Source organism: Vanellus vanellus (assembly GCF_965231255.1).
Source record: "Vanellus vanellus genome assembly, chromosome: 11".
Lineage (NCBI taxonomy): Eukaryota > Metazoa > Chordata > Aves > Charadriiformes > Charadriidae > Vanellus > Vanellus vanellus.
The window spans coordinates 1,952,704-1,975,325 of record NC_138916.1 but is presented as its reverse complement, the minus strand read 5'-3'; the positions used below and the strand labels follow the sequence as shown (position 1 = coordinate 1,975,325).

The window sequence follows — 22,622 nt, the reverse complement described above, 5'->3', positions numbered from 1 at the left end:
CTTCTGGGAGAGGAAAATAGCATTTCTGCATTGTAGCCTGGGTTTTGTTGTTGGTTTCATGGGGTTTTTTTTTGCAATTTAGGGTATTTCATGAAATAATTGCTGTGTATGACGATGTAGTTTGGAGGTCACCGCTAACATGATACCCATACTATGAGTTTCCTCTGAGTTTCCAGATCTTTGGCAGTCTTAGGGCCAGGAATACAAGTTTATGTATCCCATTCTCCAAACCTTGTCACCTTTGACCTCACCGATCTTCCTCCATCCCTGCTCAGGCTCGTCTGAGCTTCGGCTTTTTGGTTACCCCCACCCCACCCTCCTTTCCCTATTTTCAGCTGATGCTTTGCAAAGGTTGCGAAGGCATCCCCTAGCTTTCCATGCCACTGTTAAAAGTTCTTTTCTACCCTATTTTCTACCTTTTGTCTACCTGCCAAACCTCAATTTCCAGAACATCCTTTTATTGTTCAAAAAAATTGATGAACAACTGAGGTTGAGACTGGAAAAAAAAAAAAAAAACAACCAAACCATTATTTGGAGTGTGATCAACTGGCATGAGCTCAGGTGTTGAGCGAAGTCTATTTTCTTGTGAGCCTGATGTCCCAGCCAGCAAACCTCAGCCTCCTCACATAGAAAAACTTCATTTCATAAAGATAATGCGTCCTATGAAATGTTTGCTCAGCCATCTAAAGCTCCGTAAATATTTATGGAGGCATATAGGTTTTATTGTCCCTGTGTAATAGGTGGAACAATCTCACAGTCCGGACTAAATAATGAATAACAATCTGTTCATTGCAGAGGGAGTGAATGAAGGAGAAAAAAAAAAAAAAAGCATCAGTTTGTCACAGGACACGGTGATAGGTGGTTTATTTAGTCTGTGAAATGGCTGTGATATCTGCAATATTTTAAAGCATCTTGGATATGCCGAGTCTCTCCCACCATGCTGCTCCATCTCCCAGCAGCCACGCGTGTCGTGTAGAGAAAATCAAATACAAAAAATAAATTAACTACAAATAATTAAATTAACAATCAATTATGAAAAAGGCTCTTTCTCCTACTGCCTAGAGCTCTTTTTCCCTTCCCTCCAGTGAGGTTTTTTTTTTGCATTTCATCCCTCTGGTTAGGCACGAATGTATTTTATCTTTGTCCCCATTGAAGACGAAAGCCAGCCACCAGAAGACAACCGTTGAGGACTGGGAGGCTTGGTTCAAGTTTCTGTTTTCATTGGAGATGGGAGAGCGGGTGCTCTCTGAAAAACGCTGCCCTCAGCTGTGTGCCACATGACAGGTGGAGAAATAACGAGCTGCACAAGTTATTGTTTTATTATTTGGCTACACACTATTGTATGTAACTTTTTTTTAAAAAAAAAAAAGGTTGTTTAGGGTACACTACCCATATTTTTTTAAAAAATGGATACACACTACCTTTAAGATAGGAAGATTTCAGATTACAGGATTGAAACAAAACACGACTCCAGTTGTCATCAGTCTCCCAAAGCATCGGCTTGGGTCATTCCGTTCCTTGGGGAATGGGTCCGGAGGTGCTCCGTTTGCCACCTCATTGCACCTGAGTTTCTCCAGATTAAGAATGTTCACAATATACATAAAATATAATATATTATATTATGTATATCTACTATAAAATCATAGAATAGTTTGAGTTGGAAGGGACCTTAAAGATCATTTAGTTCCAACCCTCCTGCCATATACAAAATACAACCCCTTAAAAGTAGTATTCTTAAATCTGCGTAGCGGCATCCTAGGCAGGTAAATTAGAAAATGTGGTTAAAATATCATAAGAAAATATTCTAGAAAGCTCTTCTGGTGTGATGTGCTGGTGTAAAAGACTCGGAGGTTGTCTGCATCTTTTCTACGTTAGAATTAGGTATCCATAAGAAACAGGTTTGGGTTACCTTGTTTTGGTTTTTTGAAGTTTGATTCCCTGACCTTTAACTTAAGCCCAGTGCAGAGAAGTACTGTGTCTGTGAAGCCCAGCTTTTGTGAAAATGTCATAATTGTGGTTGACAGCATAAAACTCTTGCAATAAATGCACCGACAGCTCCTATTTGCAAGTTGGGTAATGTGTAAATTTGACGTTCAAGCTCATATTTTGCCTAGGAGAAAGAGAGAAAAGCAGAATTGATTTGGGAGATGGACAATAGAAGGTCCAAGCTGCTTTGTTTTGTTTTTTTTTTTTTATTAAAACCAAACGTGATTGTGCTAGAGAAGAATTATTCAGGCAAAAAGCTGGAGAGATGAACGAGCAGGTTCAACGTGTGGTTGTCACCACTTCATACTGCATGTGGCTTTTGGTCCGCGCGTTTGATATAGTCCTTTCCTTAACAAAGTTAAGGAGGTGGTTGGAGGTGGTTTGTGCTGCAGATGATCTGAAGAGGGTTTGGTGTTCCTGCATGTGTTGGAAATGTGGCTGTCAGGGAGGAGGAGTGCGATGGTCATGGTTTCTTCTGCTTGTCACCTGCATGGGACAGTCTTGCAGTAGTGACTTAGGAACATGCGCTGCTTTAGAAATTAAGTGTCTTCTAGTGAGCAAAAGCAAAGGTTACATTGATAAAGAGTGCAGTCCCCGTGTCTTGGCCTTTGCTAATGGTTTTTGTGAGCTAGGCAAGCTAAGGGGAATGTCATCGGGCATCCCTTACAGCATCCTGCAGCATCCGAGCGCGTTCCCGGGCTCTGCTTGCAGCAGTGCCAGATCTTCCCCAAACCGCCTCAGTTCCCCCGCTCCAATCCTTTCTTCCATCCCTCATCCCACACTCCTTGCTGGAGCTCTCCCATTTGCAGATGCCTCACTCTAGGTGCCATTAGCCCCCTCCCAAGTCACCCTCATCTTTTGAACCCTTTTTTCCTCTTCTCTGAGCTGGTTCCTTGACTTTTTCAGGTTAGATGATGTTTTCTGGTGATCGTGGCTCCTACTCAAATATATTAGCTAAATATATGTGTGTTTGAACTCTGCCAGGGGACAGTCCTGTCCCCCAAACCCAGCCGGGGCCCTGTACCTCGGCATCAGGTTTGTCCTGTGAAAGCTGAAGACTGACTTTCCTCTGGGACCTGCTCCTGAGATGCAATCCAATGTATGTATATTTATTTATTTTCAAATTATATGCATGTAGTAATATTATGTACATTATGAAACCCCCCTCTCTCCCAAAAAAATAGAAATTAAAAAAGGATGAGGTGAAGATGAAATAAACACTAATTTTTATTTATTAATGGTACAAAAAGTATTTTCTTCCCACCCCCTGATGCACACCTTGCTTTGGAGAGCACTAGGCGTGCTCTAGGGTGATCTAGGATGCTTCTATACTGGTTTCCTAGGGCCAGGCACTGGGTCACAGTCCAGAACTACAGCCATGGGGAAATTTGTGCACATTCCCTATACCTTTGAGCTAAATTGCAGAATCCCAGACTGGTGAGGGTTGGAAGAGCCCTCTGGAGCTCCCCCAGTCCCACCCCCCGCCAGAGCAGGGGCACCTACAGCAGTTGCACAGGACACGTCCAGGTGGGTTTGGAATGGCTCCAGAGTGGGAGACTTCCCCCCCCCCTCTCTGGACAGTTGTGCCAGTGCTCTGCCACCCCCACAGGAGAGAAATCCCTCCTCACGTTTAGATGGAACTTCCTATGCTCAAGTTTGTGCCCGTTACCTCTTGTCCTGTCACTGGGCACCACTGAAAAAAGACTGTTCCCATCCCCCGGCACCCTCCCTTTAAGTATTGATAAGCATTGATAAGATCCCCCCTCAGTCTTCTCTTCTCCAGACTGGAAAGCCCCAAGTCCCTCAGCCTTTCCTCATAAGAGAGATGCTCCAGTCCCCTCATCATCTTTGTAGCCCTTTGCTGGACCCTCTCCAGCAGTTCCTTGTCCTTCTTGAACCGGGGAACCCAGAACTGGACACAGTGCTCCAGATGCGGCCTCCCCAGGGCAGAGCAGAGGGGGAGGATGACCTCCCTCAACCTGCTGGCCACACTCTTCTTGGTACACCCAAGACGTAAGGCAACGATGTAATGAAATCTTTGGTTATTTCATCAAAAAAAGCACTAGCAATACTTGTGAGCAACAGCTTTTCTTTATAAATAAAAGACCTCAATGCGTAGTGGTAGATTTTCATAGGATAGTGTTGTCCAATGTGAGCTCCCTTCTTCTTAAGCAAGATGAGCAAGAAACCTCTAAAAACCTCAGAAATACTCCAACCGATCTGAAAAAAAAAAAAGTCATATTGAGGCAGAACTGGATGGTTCATCCTGACCGCGGCTCTTCCACTGGTTATGTGTGAAATTCCTTCCCAGACAGTTAGTTTAGCATGGTGACAAGATTTTATAGGGATAGCTAAGACAACTATATATATTTGTGTGTCTATATATATGTCGTAGGGAGTACTGTGAGCCCATTGTAAGTGTGAATGAATGAGAGAGGAATCGGGAGCACATGTATTTGTTGGCAGAAGGTTGGAGTGGGGACTGGAAGGGGAAGATGACGTTTAGCCTGGAGGACCAGTCTGGTGTTCACCACGACCACCATGGAGGTCCCCTTCACGTTTGCTAAGCCTGATACATCTTGCAAGGACTGCATTGAGAAATAGATAGATATATATATGTGTGTGTATATATATTTCTTTTCCTCTTTGATTTAGATAGCAAGAATTTAATCAGCCAGCAGATCACGCAGCTTCTTTAGACTCACGCTTCTCCTGGCTGTTGTAAAGGCAGGTTGGGAAGGGATACTCCTGCAAAGGGAGCGCACGGGATCGTGGCAAGGTGTATTTTGCCAGCTGAATAGTGCAAAACCAATTTTTGAGAGCAAAATATAATTTATGACTGAAACCTCCAGTTGCCACTGAAGCATAGGGAGCTGATTTGAGCTCAGGGGTGGATGCTGCAGAGCTAGTGTAGCACGTACGGCCACATACGTGAAACCCTGGGCTGAATTTAGTGTTTTAAAACACCTTCTCTGATGATGGACAGTCCAAATTACAATAAATTACAATCTCGGGCTGCGCACATACAGCAGACGGGAGGTTGTCAGTGGGCGAAAGATCAGCCTCAAAATAAAGCCAAATCCACTTGCTGTTTGCTGAGGAGCTGCTGAAATGGTCATCTTGAAGAAGACTGTCTCAAGGAGCCCCTTTGCTTCAAAGCTGTCTACCAGTGCTTCCTAAGTGGTTTGCAACTTAAAACGGGCAGCAGAAGACACGCGGGGGCAGGCTGCTTATCCGAAACCCTGCACACCCAGACGTTATCATTAAAATGGAGTGGTTTATAACCCTGTTTATAGATTGTGTATTTATAAAGCATGTAGATACGTATGTATATATACTGCATCTGTGGGTGCATTATTAAAAATATATATTATGTTTCTTTCTCTCTATATATATACGATTGCACGTATAAATTCCTTTTCTACTTAAATTGAGAACAAACATCAAAATCCTTGTTCGTAAAGGGAAGCGTCAGCCTTAGCATCCTCGACTGGTGGGATGTCGGGAACTCGAGGCATTTGCATCGTCTGTGGCACGTAAGCGCCGGCATCAAACCAGACGGTGGTCTCGTTCATGCGGGAACTCTCTAATAAGGTTTTCCCATCTAGAGGATTTGCATATCGAGCTCGTTTTAGTTATCAAATTGCACCGGGATGTTTCTGCTGAGTGCTGGGGCTGGCTTACGATGCCCATCTACATTTGCTGAACGAGCGATTAATCCTCCCCGGGAAGGATTAATTCCTGGATGGACGGATCCTGTGTGGATGGAGAGATTCCCCCACGCCTTGCTGCAATTTCCAACCTTGGAAAAGCTTTCCCAAGCTCCCCAAGATTGATTTTAGGATATATACGTATATAGATGTATCCAGAAAAGAGCTTTTATGAGGTTTAGCTCCTTTAGTTTCTCATATGTTTCTCAACAATGACCTATTTTAATGTAATTTTTAAAACATTAAATATTATGTTCTTTCCTGGAAGGTTTTCAATATAGTTTGCGAAATACAGCTTCCTTTCTAAATTTTGAACTGAGCTTTTTGAGATGTTATTCCTGTCGTCTTGTCCATCAGCATCTGCAAGGTTGATGGTACCTTGTTACCGGGTAGGCTAATCGAGAGAGAAACCATTTATATGCTTGGGTTTAGTGGCTCTATGCTTATATTTGCAAAGGTTTATATTTTTATGGGTGTCAAATTGACTTGTACTATTTTTTTAAGGATTTTTTGAGATTATTTTAAGCTGGGGAAGTCAGCTAGGAATGGAGAGAGGCATGGAAGGGGATTTAATTCCTAGTTTCTCACTTTGCAAATGCCGCCTGAAGCTGAAGCAGACTGTGTTAGAGCCAAGAAGACAGGAATTTCTCACCCTTCTGTTTAGTCGTGAATTTTTAGGCAAAATATGTACATTTAGACATCCAAAATTTATTTGCCTATCGATCACAACAGTGTGTATGTCTCTGGATTATGTGAGTTTTTATGATGGGAACACAGTGGGAAGTCTTCCCCACATGGACCTACCTGGAAAAAGGGATTCTTCTGTTGATTTCCCGCTTTATTTGGGGAATTTTCATTGTGTAAACAAGGTTTCCCTGTACCTCGGTAATGAAAGCCTCGGGCAGATCAACTCCTGGAGCTTATCTAGTTCCGTCTGGGAGGGGGTGAATAAGCTAATGGGGTTTTCCTCTGCTCTTGTAATTTCACTCCAGCATTTCTGAAGCAGGGATTGCCGTGCTTCCGGGAAGAGGAAATGCCATAATTCCCTTGCACACGGTTCCATGCAAATAATTAATCATTTTGAATTCCATTTCCTTCTTAATATCCTTTAACTCCAAGTCGGACTTGATAAAAGCTAGAAAAGCACTGCATGCTACGTTTTACCCCTCCTTTTTACCATCAGCCTTGCCCCATCCCCAGGGAAGAGGAGAGAGCATCATCCCTGTCGTCGGGTTTTAAATATTATTTTGGGGGGGGGGCTGCTTCTCAATTTTCACTGTGTCTCCTGGCAATATCCCTACGGTATAAGACGTCCGCCTCCTGGGCGCTGCAGTGCTGGGATATTTTCATGGCTCTCGGCTTGCAGGCTGTGTGGCCGGCTGCCCGACACCCTCCAGACCTCTTTAGATCGTGACACATTTTTGACCTTTGATATCCTGTGACAGGGCAACAAATGCCATACGTTGTGGAAAAACACGCGCCGTTATATTCAGGCCTGATTTTTCACTGCCTTTTGATTTGAATTTAGTAATTCCTTGGTTTTGTGCTTTAGGACAGATGGGAAGCTTATTACAGTTTTTATTGTGGTTTTTTGTCAGATCTCCTTTGTTTCGTTTCTTCTCTGGGTTGCTATGCTTCTCTTCTCAAGTTTTTCAAGCTCCTGATCACTCCCTCCAACCACCTCTTAATTTTACCATATGATTTTGGGGAGCAATAGCCCCCGGTGAGCACGACACTCAAGCGTGAGCTTAAAAATCATATTTAATGCTTTCTCTTCCAATTATGCTTTTTAGCATTTTGGTTTACGTACTGTTGACCGTGGCTGGGTATGGAGTTACTCATAACAGAACACGTGCGGATGTGTAGGGATGTTTTCCAGCACCTCCAAGATGCCGTTGGGCTCATGGGTATTTTCTCCCACTCAGGATATAGAAACCTTTAATTCTGCTGTGGATCAGAGCGTGTTTCTGTTTGGCTTAGCATCGAAATAAAGTCCTGATAAGAGAACAGATCCAACGCTCCTGTAAAGATAACAGGACTTGTTTCTTTACACGTTCAACTATAAAATTACAGATGTTTTCTGTTCCTAGCAGTAGGGTTTCCATCAAGCCTTGCGTCCCAGTTGGGAAGGTTTTCCTGATGCTCAGCACGTGTATTTTAATCTTGAATTCATTATTCTGCGTGGCATAAGCAGTGTTTGTACTCTGGGGTCGGTTGTAGGCAGGCAGGGTTTCTCTTTAATAGTGCTTAGCTGTCTTCACGAGAGTTCCTTTAATTTTCACATATAAAACTGTCGGAAATTCTGCCACGTTCTGTTTATTTGGTACCCCCAAATCTTACACGCTGATACGTCTCGGGTAATGTTGTGTGATAGTCAGTAAAGATTTATACTCTCATTCTGAGTATATGCATTTCAAAGTCTGGGCCCACATTTTGTGGCCCTTTTTTATGGCCTTTAGGATCTTTTATGTTATGTTTGAACATCACAAATTGTGTTGGTGCATTCAGGTCTATCTGAACATTTTAAGCTTTAAAAAAAACATCCCTTGCAAACAAGAAAAACTCAAACTAATACTGCCTTTTCTTATGAGCCACCTCCCTGCTTAGCCACATCTTTCTAAATACTGAATGCAATAATGAAGTACATATATATGGGTTGGTTTTTCTTCCCCTAAAGAGAAGCGAGATGAGGTCACCAATCCCCTTCTCTCCTGAGCTTCGGCTGAGTCAGAGAGGCCAAATCCGTACTACGCAGTTTTGCTGACCTGGCTGCTGCAGCGAGCGCGCGCCGATGCAGCTACGGCAACACAGCCCTGCTCTGATTTGGGTGACAGCATTGGAGAAGTGATTTGGCTCACACCGGCAGAACAAGTCTGTTCGGCGACATGCAGTGCCAACGTTGACGTCCTGCCAACGTCATTGTGGTCGGGGCAGCAGAATTGCTCCTAAATGCACAATTGGGAAGCGTTAATTTACTCGTGGTAGCTATACAAGACCCCTGGAGAGCAATCGGTAGCATCTCACCCAATAATTAAATGAAAATATGGAGCTGCTGGAGTCTACAAAAAACCCTGAATGTCTTTTTCTGGTTCTTTGCTCAATTCCTTTTGCCAAGTTTGGGAGCTCAGTTGCTCTCCTCTCCGGTGAACTTGCATCGCTCCACCTTCCAGCAGACCAGGTTTCAGCTACCCAGGGATGGGAGGAGTAAATCTGTACATTTTTGTTAGGAGTAAGGGTGCCAAAACATAGGACTCGATGGACTTTACTGCGCTAGAAACTTTTGCAGATAGTGGCAATGTCAACAGTTTAGTTCTTGATGTAAAAGTGGTGGTCTTGAAATAGGACATTTGAATTTGCCCCTAAACATAGCATAGTTTTAAGTCAAGGTATAAATTTAAGCTGATTTTTAATTAACCTCCAGTTTGAGAGTTTTGTTGTTTGAATGGGCTGTCTTTTGTATTGTCTTCATCTTGACCTAAGGTTTGTTAAATGAAAACCTGATGTTGTTTGGATCTAATTCCTTAATATTCAAGTGCTCTGCAAGGACCGCGCACGTGTCAAAGGATGGCAGAAACTTTATTGTCGTAAAAGCAAAGAAATATTTGGAGGTAGCTTTTAAGGATATCTCCTGAATTCTGCAGAACGATAAATATAGAAAACCTTTAGAAGATTAATAACTGAAACTTAATTGAGTAAGTTTAACGTATATGTATGGACAGCAATGATTTTACCTTAACGCTGCTGCTTTTCTGTGCCCCATTTGCACGGTGTTCTGCAGACCAGCAAAAACTGAAGGAATTACATCGGTCAATCACAAAGCTGTAGTTATTTCTCCTGGGCTGTGATTCTTTCTAAAGACAACCAAACCGATAACTGGAAAAATGCTAGGAAAAAACAAATAAGGGGAATTTTTTTCCACTTAAGCTTTGGAGCAATTGTTCTGGCATAGCTTCTGCTGCTGCGTATGCTCCGGTCTTGAAATGAGAGCATGGATCTGAGTTATTGTGGAAAAGATTATTATTTGAGGACTTTAATCCCTCGTCGTGTTTGGCCAACGCAGCCAGAGTTTGCATTGGGGATGGAAGGGAGGGAGCAGCAGATGGACAGATGTGAGGAACAACTGCACAGCCTGGGAGTGAGTGTTTCTGACCCAGCCCAGAGGAAAAAGAAGTACAGAGGAGGGAAAATTAGCCAAAATCTTGCAGCTGAAGTAACCGAGGCCAGGAGGTACATGATGACCGACCTCAGGTCATGCACCGTCTGTTGCAGAGCTGAAGATGAGCCTAAAGAAGTAGAGATCTTGAACTCTGTGGTCTTTTATGGTCATTTGCTGGAATATATTTGGGGAAAAACAAAAACGCATCTGCCATTGCTAATTAGTTATTTTGCACCAGTCTTCAGAGGAGTCGAAAATTTTTGGTGTGGTTGTAGGAGTTTCACATTTGGATGTCTATAGGGCTTTTAGAGCAGAGTGATGATGTGTGCCCGGTTTAGAGGTATGCAAACCTAAAACTCTAGATAATTGGGGTTTTTTGGGGGGCGAAAAAAATACATGTGTAAAGCCCCCGTATGAGTAGTTCAAAAAAGGGTCACAATAAATAGGTAAGCCAAGTAACGTGCACCAGCCACCCATCACCACTAAAATACGACTCTTTTGTCATCATGGCAAGGTTTATTGCTCTCTGGGTGCTCAGGACCAGACCTGAGCAGGCGAAGCTGGGACTAATGGACCCTGCATCCGATTAAGTGGCTGTCAGAAGCAGGCGGTTGATAAATGATGCTGACTCCCATTACCGCTGCACGCATCGCCGTCTCTCTCTTCTAAATCGCTCAGGAGAAGCTTATGGTCGCTCAAGAAATATGCAATCTTCTACAGTCGGCTGGATTGCCATATAGAAGCTTTTTTCTTGACTTGCACTAAAAATACAGCAAATCTTAGACAAATACACGCTTTTTAAATGCCTATAGTTTAGCAGAGGGCTGTCAATACTATTCTGCATGCCTGCTATGTCCTGGTTGTTCTATGGGAACCTGAAAAAAAAAGAAAAAATAAAAGAAAAAATAAAATTCATAATGCGGAGTTGTTCCTTATGTTCATGAATTTTTTTCTCCCAATGGGATGGGTTCTGTTTTGAACCTGAAAGGCTTTAGAGCTGTTAAAAACTACTTTTGTGTATCCACACATAAGCATACGGTGCGTATGGTTGCTGTCAAGGTACATGGTGTCTCAAATACTGAATTCAGGACCTCATAATTTTTTAGCAAAAAATTCCTTGTGAGAAGTCTCAAAGCACTCTGGGCTCTTTCATTCTAAAAATAATATATGTAGAGTTCATGTTAATTTTGGATGGGGATACTTTGGAGAGTTGGAAGAACGTACTTTTTTTTAAAAAAAGTTATTTGCTCATATTAAAAGTAAAAGCAGAAGTAGCAGTAAAAATGAATTGGATTGTTTCAAAGGTACAATATATTAGTGCAATTTTGAGGATTTTTCTCCCTTTTTTCTTCAATTCTGCCATCAAAATGTCTTACAATAGAGAAGGAAAAACGCAGCTTGGATCGGTGGGATTTTTTCCAACGTATGGAGTAAAGTGCACGTCCAATATCACTGTTTCGAGAGTGAGTCACAAGTCTTAAAAGCATATGATGAAAATGATGATTTTTGTGGACAGAACGGCTTGACTTTCTTCCAAAGACCCTAGACCAATTTCTACAGAAGATTTCTCGAAGTTATCCAGTTGAAAATCTATCTCAGAGGAGATAGCCTTTCTCAAAGAGCAAGGCTTGGAGTTATTTTGGTGGAAAATAAATAGCTTTTTTTTCAGCAGCGTGAATTTGGGGACAGATCCTCAGTTTTCCTGTAAAGGGCTGTGGCCCTGCTGGTCTTGGAGCGGTGATTTCTGCTAGCTGGAGGTCTCTTCGTTAACACTTATAGCACCAGCCATTAATAGTGTGAGATGTAGAAGAGTAGAGCCCAGTGGAATAGGCTGCCCAGGGGAGTGGTGGAATCGCCATCCCTGGAGGTATTTAAAAAACGGGTAGATGTGGTGCTGAGGGTCATGGTTTAGTGGTGGTTTGGGCAGTGTTAGGTTGATGGTTGGGCTCGATGATCTTAAAGCTCCCTCCCAACCTAGACGACTCTGATTCTAAGCAGGAAAGGGAGTTATATTCCTTTTTTTGCATAATTAAATGAATACATTGTATCACCATTTTCTTCTAGCAACCAAATATTAGTTGATGCAAATACGTCGTATAACGCTTTAACAGCGTGCTGGGAAAAGGAGAGGGAGAAGCAATGATGCGTAGCACGCTGTGCGTCTCTGGTAGGCATGGTCTGCCATATAGCTAACCTATGTCTGAGCAAAACTTCGGGGCACCTGACATTGTCAAATGTCATGAGGTTCCCTGTGGTTTAGGTTGCTCAAGTGGTTCTTTATCATTTTCTTTCGCATCGAAACGAATATTGGTGGCATATTAGCAGAAGAGGTGTTCGTTTTGGTGCATCAATTCCCATGAAAACCTTTGAATTTCACCTTTTTTTTCCCCAGCTTGCACCTAATTTTGTTATATCTGTGGTGGTTTTTTAGGAGGAATATAGAGCAGAAGGAATTAGCTGGCACAACATTGACTACATAGACAACTCCAGCTGCATCAACCTGATCAGTAAGAAGCCGACGGGCCTGCTCCATCTGCTGGATGAGGAAAGCAAGTGAGTAGGAAACTGTTGGTTTTGCTAATGATATTTGTTTTTTCACTTAGAAAATGTTTATCCTTAAGTCTTACCTCTTGTGATTCTTCGCAGAAAGATGCTAATAGCTCTCCGGGCAGATTTATCTTGTCTCTCTCGTTTCATTTCCGAGGTGGTAACGCAAACAGTGGAGAATCAGCAAGCTGAGCAAAAAGCCTTAACAAATAATAAGTAAAATTCTGTTTCAAGAATTTCTTCCATTAAAGGCAAGGGCAAAGGTTTCCTTGGCTTCTCTCCTCATTTCTCTCCCTGTCTGTTGTGGTGTAACAATGTGAAGATGCTTGAAGCTGAGCTGAGTGGAGAATCCAAGCACATGAGTTAAAGCAGGTTGTATGAGTGCTGAGACTGAGATATAAGGTGGATTTACCAATTTACTCTTAAAAATTAAGCCAGCGTGAACTGAGGGCAGAGGCTGCAGGGCTTCATGCGCATCAGGGACGTGGCTGAGGTTTGTACCCTTGCTTATTTATGTCCATCCCACTCGTCTTGGTAGAAGTTATCAGATGAGCTTGTGGCTTCTGGGTCTGCAAACTTCTGAGCGTAAGTGACCTCATGCTGGTCATGGAGGCACATGCTATTTTTATCCATGTGAAGGGCAGGGAAAATCCAGGTGGATTTGCTCATGTCACCTCAGATCCATGTGGTTCCGGTCCAGGGCGTGAGCTTTCCTCCCACCATTTGCTTGCAGGTTTCTCCTCCGTTTCTTGTCTTGTTGACCAGACACACTGCAGCAGTAATGCTGTCCCAGTGATACCACACTAGGCTAAACAGCTTAAATTAGGTAAAGTTGTGAAATATATCCCCAAGTTGCAGATTTACATAAAGTTTGAGGATGGAGGATTGGCTTGGTCTTACCAAGAGGCTCTGCGTGAGCTCTTTATCCTTTTTCTTCCTCTCCCCTATGTCAGGATCAGTCAAGTAACTGCTGAAATGGAAGTGAGATTTGTAGGCAAAACAGCTCAATATTTCTTAAATGTGTGAACGCCCTATGGGAGAAGTCTAAGCCTCAAAACCGATGACAGAACCTTGGGGTTTCACATAAACGCAGCTACTCTGAATGATTTCCATGCAATGGGCATGCAATGCAGTATACCACAATAAAAATACACCTATTCGTGCTTTCGTAACTGATTTCAGACCAGTACTAAATCATTTAAGAGTTCTTCAAACAACAGATACACCTTGTACTTGTGTATAACCACACGACAGCATACAAAACAGTGCTTGCTTAGTTATCTTCAGGCACGGAAGTGGGAGCTCCGAATACCTCTATTTTCCTATTTGCGGTCAAGAAAAAAGTGCAAAAGCTTTTTCATTGAGTTTACGGCTATCTGCTTTTTTTATTCTTTCCACTCAGTTTTCCTCAAGCAACAAACCAGACGCTGCTGGACAAGTTTAAGCGTCAACACGAAGGGAACTCCTACATTGAATTTCCAGCGGTCATGGAGCCGGCTTTCATCATCAAACACTACGCGGGCAAAGTGAAGTACGGAGTGAAGGTCTGTCACCCAGCTGTTCCCCAGCAGTTGTTTTCATTTAAATCATCTAGCTGTGATGAGGAAGGAGAACCCAAAGGCTCCACAGAGATGTTTTGGAGAGGACTTGGCTAGAGAAGAGACACGAGAGTCGGGAGAGAAGTGTTGGGTGAAAAGCTTGGCTGAAATGACAAGGTGGTGGGGATTGTGTCTTCCTGTTCTCCTCCACATTGCAAGCTCTGCGTGTTGGCATTTGGGGGAAGAATTTAGGAACGTGCATTGAGGTTAATGCTACATCCCGGCGATGGGTTCAAATAGGGCATTTGCTAGCCTTTCTGGGCTTGATTTGTTTAGAAAACGCAATGTTCTTTGCATCGTTAGTCATTCTTTAATACAGGTTGCATGAGCATAGGTCTCAGCATCTCACTGTTGGAGGTACTTCTTAAAATCCCATGCAAACAATGTCAAAGGTGACGTGACTTATATTCATGCCAGGCGTTAGCAGAAGCAATTCTGGTGGTCAGGTGAGCCTGTATGAGAAACAACCTCAGGATTTACGACTGCAAATCTGTAATGGTGTTTCTGATGCAGTAAATGCACATGACAAACTTCAGCATCAATTTTGAGATGCTTCAGAGAGCACTGCTTTGGGATAAAACATTTATTTTCTGGACATAAAGAGGTGTCTAATACGGGGGCAGGAAAAAACAAGATAGACACAGGATTGAATAGTTGTGCTGTCCCAGGGATAGCCTGGCAGATCTCACCCGGCGTATCATGTAGATATTGTTTATTTTCCTCTTTTCTCCCCCTCCTTTTTCTCCTTCCCTAGGATTTCCGTGAGAAAAACACAGATCACATGCGCCCGGACATTGTAGCTCTCTTGCGAAGCAGCAAAAACGCCTTTATCTGCGGGATGATCGGGATTGACCCGGTGGCCGTGTTCCGCTGGGCAGTCCTACGGGCCTTTTTCAGGGCGATGGTTGCTTTCAGGGAGGCTGGAAAACGATACGTGGAGAAGAAAACTGGTATGTGTGCCGGTCTCCTAATGCTAGTGCCTGTTTTTCACCAGCAGCATAGATCTAATATATTACAGTATTTTAAGTAGCCTGACTTATATAGGAGCTGTTAATCTATTAAAAAACTCATTAAAATAGTATATACATTTTTGCTATGCAAAACTTAGGTTTAAAGGTACATTTGGATTTTACCACACTGTAAGAAAAGAATTTTGCTTTACTGGTGCTTTAACATTTCCTTTTTGTAGGATGCGTGAATAGGGAATCCTGAATAATTTGAATAGAAACGTAAAATTTATTTGGCAAGAAAGGCAAATTATTTTTGCTGGGAATTCTTGAACTGTTAGTTACATGGGGGGGGGGGGGGGAGGGAAATAATAATTCTCTATAATTTTCCAAGCTGTTCACCCTTTAAGCTGCAAGAGAGCGTGTCTCTTGTCTAGCAAAATTCATTGCTTCGCGGTCATCCGGAACCACCTCATGCCGAACGCGGGGGCATTAAGTTAAAGGAAAGTAATGGTGCATCATCATGCTGTGGCACGCAATACCTGGCTGTGCTTTTAGACCATTTCTCTGCATAAAGCAATTTCGGAAAGACGGGTACAAGCTATTACTATTAATTTCTGGGCACAAGAGGGCTTGAAATTCATGATGAAATTAGAGCCTCAGCAGGGAAAATGTCAGCTGAGTTAAAATTAAGCACGGAGCCGCCCCATGAATTATTTTTTTTTTAGTTGGAGAGGTGTGCATCACGGAGAGCTAAGGAGCTTGGGTTGAGGAATATAGATATGGAATCCATACAAGTGGAAAGAATAATTTTCTTGTTCGGGGCGAATCTGAAGGAGGCAAAAATCAGCTTTCAGCTCTTGAGGCTCTTCCTCTCGAACTGTTCAGATGTGACGTAAGAGATGTTTCTCATGAAGCTGGGTCTGTCTGGCACATCAAGGCAGCATCTACGGACAGCGGCGTTTCAAAACGCTGGGAGGTCGATGGCAGAGACATTTGGCATTGGGAGAAATATCACTCAAAAGAGTTCGCTTTGGAAATCCCTATTTGCATTTTCTTAGCATCACCTTTTTTATCTCGCGTAAAGCCCAGGCTGAACTAAAGCGAGCTGGTCAAGGAGATAAAAAATACACATTCAGTTTTGGGAAGTAAGAGCTAATTTCAAGCCCTGCTTCGCTTTCTGTGTCTGGCAATCGGTTGTGCCTGCTGTGCTCGTCTCCTCCCTAGCCAGCTCTCCGCTTTTCAGTCTTGAATTTGTGGCATTAACTTGCTTATATCTCTATATATACATATATCAATATATAGGTGTAGAACAGAGTCCAGGAGGTTTTCAGACAATTCTGGGAGACTCACTTCTTGCACCGCCTTCTTTTTTCATACCAAAACTAACACAGTAGTGGCTGAGTTTCTAAACTTTTTCTGGCACATGTTGCTGCTGTTTTTTCTATCCGGTATCCTTTGCCCTGATGTCAAATGGTGTTGTGCCTTGTAACCTTTGGGTTTTCAGGCAAAAAGAAAGAAAAAACTTCCTGACAATCCCCAGATAAGTCATACCCTTAATTTCTATGTGCATCTTCAGCCTAAATTGGGAAAAAGTCATGAGAAAGTCACCATTATATAGGCAGAACTAGTTGGAGGAGATTACTTAAGTCTAATTCCTGTACTGAGGTACGCCTTACCTGTTGGGAAAGCTTGCCCTACAAGCGATGCCGGAGCTGGGACCACTCATGTTCAGCTGCCTCTGAACTCTTTGGAGAGGTATCCATCATCTCCTAGCATGACTTCTGGCCAGGTAGTGGTAGTGCTTAGCAAGGTGAGATCCAGAGCAATGTTTTCATAGAATGGTAGAATAGTTTGGGTTGGAAGGGACCTTCAAAGGTCATCTAATCCACCCTTCCTGCAGGGACATCTTCAACTAGATCAGGTTGCTCAGAACCCCGTCCAACCTGACCTTTTAATCATGCTTTTGTTGGTGAGGCCTTGTGCCCACCTCCTGGTCAGTTGTCTTACATTCCACCCATCTTGCCAAAGCACCGCAAAGCAGATGGCTGTAGAAGAGGTGGACCTGAGCAGAAGGCTTGGCCGGTGTCTGGATGGTGGGGCGGGCTGGTGTGGCACGACACACCAGATGCTGGTGGTTGCTCCTGCTCCCCAAAATGGTGCACAAAAGCCTGAAACTGATGATTTGCATCTATGGCAGAAGGTATTTGTGCGTTATTAAAGAATCACTGAAATTACTCCATCTTAATAGACAAAAGCAGACAACCAAAGACAGCATATGTTTTAGGTTTACTTTGGGTTTTTACCAAACTTTGCTCACTTTAATTAGCCTGATCCGAATGCCTTACTGCCCACAGACGTGGAGCTTTTAACAAAATGATGGTAGATTAGCTGAGAATAACTTCACACATGTACATTCATCCAAGTGTGCACGCTTAATATTTGTATATAATTTTTAGAAGGCGTGCTGCCCCGTTCTTGGTTTCTGAGGTCCCATCTGCTGCTGCTGCCATCCATCAGGCAGGTGTAATTAACGAGTAGGAAAATATCTGAGGCATGCTTTTTTTTTATTATTATTTAAGGCTCTTTGCACTCTTTTGTCTTAACCCCAAATGCATCTCCCTTGCTTTTACCTGTCTGAAGGCCTGTCCGATTCACGCTTGCAATACCCAGCGGGGATTTTAATGAAAAATCTCCAGCTTATGTATAAGCAGCTCTGCCAAAATTTGATGTGCTTTCTTTTTGCATCATCCTTTCGGTTATCTTCTCTGTGTCAGCAGTGCCAACCTGTGCTGCAGATGCTTCTGTAAAGATAATCAGCACTTTTTCCTGCTGGTTTTAGGGACTCTCCTTTTTTTTTTTTTTTTTTTTTTTTTTTTTTTGTGCTCCTCATATCCTCCTAGTGCAGCTTTTAGTGACTGTGCCGTTGTCCTCGTTAACCTGGAGGTGAAGAGCAGCAAAGCGGTGTCACAGTGAATTTTGTTGGGTACCTTTCGCTTCTGCCTGACAAATACCTCTTACGGTGCTGCCAATCCTCCTCGGATGAAACACTCCAGGATCCAGTGAGATGCAATTAGCTGAAGGGTGGACTTTTTCAATAATTTGCTTTTTTTAAAAATTATTATTGAGTTGATCAGAGAGGATTGAGATAGTCCAAAAAGAACTACACGTTTGAACTAGATTTGTTAATGAACTTTGATTAAAGGAACACTATCAAGCTTTTTAGGAAATAAATTTGTCTGGTTGTCATTTTTTTGCTACATCATCGATATGAATTTATTACGCAAAAACCTCTAACTCTTTGTTAACGAAAACTTGGCAGAGAACTGATGATGTTCATATAAACCACCCTGTGAAGGCTCGCAGCTTTCTCATCTTGGTTTTGCTGGACACGAACCTAAATCCTCGCTCTGATGAAGGGTTCGTGGTCCTGGGGTTGTGCCGTCCCTCGATGGGCTCTGCATTTGCATTTGGCCAACAAGGGTCGCTCGTTGGCTGACCTACACGATAACCCCTTCCCCAAAATAATTGTGTTGACTTCTGCACATTTATTCCTGAAGCTGGGCACCAAAAAACCAACCGCCCCGAAAGAATAATTAAAAAAACCCAACTGTGTTTGCCATATAAAGGTGATAGCAACCCCAAAATTGGTCTTTGAGGTCTCGCCCACACAAAGTGGTGTTAATGCCAGGAAGATGCCCTTGACAGTGTTCCTCTGGAAAGTTCAGATCAGTCCTTTCTGATGATTTAATTCTAATGATTGGTATGAAATGCTTCCGTACGTGCTGACACAAGGTAACTCCTCGGTGACCTCATCACGCCTCAACGGGACCACAACGTATCCCTTGACTTGGCCACTTAAGCGATGACAGAGAGGTGCTGCCTGTTGGCACAGTGTCACCTGTGGAACCCCTCCTCCACCCTGTGGTCAGAGCTGGGCCATCAAATGTCCTCTCGGGATGGTCTCTTCTGACTTTTGACCTCAAACCCATCCTACCTAACTCCAGACTCTGTGTCCTCTGGTCTTGAGGAATATGGAACCCTCGTTTAATACAAATAATTTCTGGTTTTCCTTTTAGTTATCAATATCTGAGCAAAACACGGCACTGGGATGCGAGATGAGAGTTCGAGGTGGCCGTGTCTGAGCATCTGCTCAGGGAATTGCAGATAACGCCTGGCAGAGGCACAGAAAGGATTTTAAAAAGCAGTTAATAAAAGTAAAGATTTATCCAATGATCTGGTTTTGCCCAAATAATCTTAGAGTGTTTCTAAAGTGATTATGCTCTGGCTAATAAGGATTGGAAGTGGGGCTGGGACACAGTCCAGCCCATCGCTCTTGTGCCACGGCGCCGTGTCAGGAGGAAACCGAGGTTAAATTGTGTCGAGCGCAAAAAACGCGCGACCCTCGAGCTCTTGCGTCCTTCGGGCTTGTTCTTTACCCTCTCCTGATTTCTGCTTATATAATCTTTCTCTTCTCTCCATTTTTTTTTTTGTTGTTTTTATTTTGCTTCCCAAGGGCATGATGATGCAGTGCCATGTGCGGTTTTGAAAAGTGTGGATAGTTTTAGCTTTCTTCATCACCCAGTCCATCAGAGGAGCTTAGAGATCCTGCAGAGATGCAAGGAGGAGAAGTACAGTAAGGCTCCACCACCTGCCCTTCCCTCTGATATGACACTCACACGCCAAGAAATGGAAACCAGGTGCATTCAGCATAGAAAGGGTAAAAAAAAAAACCAACAAAAAAAAAACCACCCGAGGAGCCTTCCAGGATCAAACCGGCTGCCTTACAGCAATTTTGAGCCTATCGGGAAATTATTAGGCAGAGTTTGAAGAGTAAAATTAAATGCAAACCCACGTCTCTTGAGAGACGGCATCATTTTGTTGGCGGTTTCCCCGTTTACTCGCTGACGTTAAGTCGGGATGCTGATGCTATGGGTATTTTTGGTGTGTTTTATTGTTGTTATCACATGTATGATAATAAGTTCAGAGCACCACAGTCCAGTAGGAATAGTCCTGATAGAAGGCACGCGGCTGATACAGCTGGAATTTGACTTTATTTAGATTTCATTGGACTTGAAAAATAACTTAGCTTGTGCAAATGTTGCCTCCGAGAGTTTGTACTTAAAACTGACGCATTTGGCAATGTTATTATACAGAATGAGTTGAGTAAACATGCACTTGGTCTCCATTTCTTCCTCCTCACTCCTCTGTCACATAATAAACTCATCCTGCATGACAACACGGACACTTCTGCTACTATATTTTATAGAGTTGGTGCTCGTATCTTTAGATGTATCATTTTTCTGCCATTATTCTCTGTCTTCATGTTGCGCATTAAAGCTTACAGAAATAGAGCGCTGCTATATGCAGTCTCCAAAGGCAAATGCTAACTTAAACATCGGGCAACTTAGGCGTCAATGCAAACCATCCAGGTTTTTTTCTGCAGAGCCGAGCACGGTAAGTACGGTAATTGCATGTTAAGTCTTCACAAATATGCTTTTCCTGCTAGAAACCTTATGTCGGGATTTCCGTGCTTCCTGCAGCACGTAGCATCAGGGGAGCAGAGGTGTTTTAATTCTTAATTTAGACTTTAATTTTTGATTTAGGGGACGTTGGGTTTTCCTACAAGTTCCCACCATTGCTACAAGGAAATATAAAGCAGTCAGAAAAACACAGCAATAGATTTTCTTAAGTAGTGCTGTGCTAAGCGACCTTACTCGTACTACTAAGGAACTATTGAAAAGGAAGGTGATTGTCAGTAGAGTCATTTCAATTGCAATTAGTTAATTAATTAGATTTTTTAAATTTGTAAGTTAGCTCAGCGAGTTGGGAAGTTTATTTTTTTTAAAGGTTTAATTTGTGGTTGCTTAGGTGTGAAGAGGGAAATTCATACAACTCAAGAGACACTCAGAGCTGGAATTTAACGTGAAGCGGTGAAGTTGAGCTCAGAGTTGAGCTCAACGTGTTGAAACCTCACTTAGCACAGACTAGTCCGCTCGGTTCGGTCTCGCTTAGGATCAAACCAACACGTGGATCCGAGAGTGACATTGCTGTGGTTTGTGAATTGGCTGAGAGCATCCGACCTGACAAACGAGTCGGTCATGTTCTGTGTTCGGAACTCATTCGCATCTTCCCACGGGCTGTGCTGCTGCAAGCTGCTTCCCCAGGCTTCGTTTCTGTGGCAGGATAAACCGGGCGGCTTTGGAGCCTGTATAATTTTTGGGTCCTGAATTTAGTGGGCTTGTGGGCCCCGGAGGCGAGGATGCTTGGGCTGAGGATAGCCCCGGAGTCGGCTTTTCCCACAAGTCAGATGAGGTTACATCCATGTCATCCTTGAGAGAGGGGCCAAATAGGTCATCTCCTTGTCTTGAATTGTGCAATTAGTTCCAGCTATGCACAAAGAGAGAAAACGAATTGATTTGATGAATATATTGAAATTCCCTTTCGGTCACTCGGTATACAGCTTGTGTAGCCAACTGATTGCCCTTCCCTTCCCACCTCAGCTGCTTCGCTGGTGTCTTTGAGTCTATCGATTAATTTGTGGTCTTCCACCAGAGCAAGGCAGTGGGTTTAGACATCTCTGAATTCAAGACCAAAGCTCTGCTGGTTGCCGTTCGTGAGCAGGGAGTAGACTGGGATTACCCAAAGCTCTTCTCAGTGAGGGCAAAGACGTGTTAGGCAAATCAGTCTGTCTTTCTGAAACACTACAGCTGAAGAAAAGGGAATGTGCTTGAAAAACCAGAACAATTTTATTCATGAAATGTAAAATAGATCAGCCTGCACCTGACCTGGGCGAAGGGAATGAGTGGGTTCCACTCATACCACTGTTCCTAGCATGCACTGTATTAATATATACAATTTAATAGCCTGTATTTACTATACAGAATTTTCAAAGCAACACGTGATTAATCAGGTTAAATCTAAAACCTTTTTGCCTTTCAGTTTTTAAAAAACCCTCTCTATTTCCCAGAAAAGGGACTACATCAATATGACAACTTTTATTTGGCTTTGGCGTGTATGTATTTCTTATGTTAAGATCCAAATGATGGCACAATGTATAAAAGTTTTTTTTTTCTTTTTTCTTTTTTTTTTTTTTTTTGGTATGTCTAAAGCACTCTTTAACCCAGCTTGTGCACCATAAATTTTACTAATCAAAAAAAAGTCGCTTAAGGTGCTAAGCTGGCAGAATTACAATGCTGTTTTAATGCAGCTGTTATCTGGAAGACTGAAATAGAAATTCCCTTTTCCTGAGCAGTGCAAGGTGCAGATGCAGTAATATTTCGATACAACCTCATTTTCATAACATCAGCCCAATTTGTTGGGTTAGATGGGGCTTTCGGCTTTTTCTTTCAGGGATTTCTTTGGCAGGGAGTGCAGGGAAATGAAGGAGAACGAATTTGCTCCAAAAAGAAGGGCATGGACTAAAAAAAAAAAATCTTAGGAATACCACTGAAAGGTCATTTTTCATGACATGTTTTAGGTTATAGAAGCCTTCTCTGCCTTAATGGGGAAGTATTCAGGCATGTATATTATATAAAAAATAGATGGCAGCTAGACATTAGGTGCTTTTTTAGTGTAAAATGAGCTCCAAAAAATACTAATGCAGTATTCTGAGTGGATTCCTGATTATTCTTATTTATTTCCCTCTTTACAATTGGGTTTCTGTGTTCTAAACAAG

At 42.8% G+C, this 22,622-nt stretch overlaps 1 protein-coding gene across 1 annotated transcript in view; it reads left to right on the top strand.

Moving 5' to 3' along the window:
* MYO9A (myosin IXA) overlaps nucleotides 1-22,622 on the top strand; it is a gene marked incomplete at its 3' end in the record, with an annotated part of 188,112 nt that overhangs the window by 125,181 nt on the left and 40,309 nt on the right. Inside the window, exons 12-15 of the mRNA XM_082488802.1 lie at nucleotides 12,284-12,405; nucleotides 13,802-13,943; nucleotides 14,752-14,947; nucleotides 19,461-19,580. Of these exons, the coding sequence (XP_082344928.1) occupies nucleotides 12,284-12,405; nucleotides 13,802-13,943; nucleotides 14,752-14,947; nucleotides 19,461-19,580 (580 nt within the window). The remainder of the gene's footprint in view (nucleotides 1-12,283; nucleotides 12,406-13,801; nucleotides 13,944-14,751; nucleotides 14,948-19,460; nucleotides 19,581-22,622) is intronic.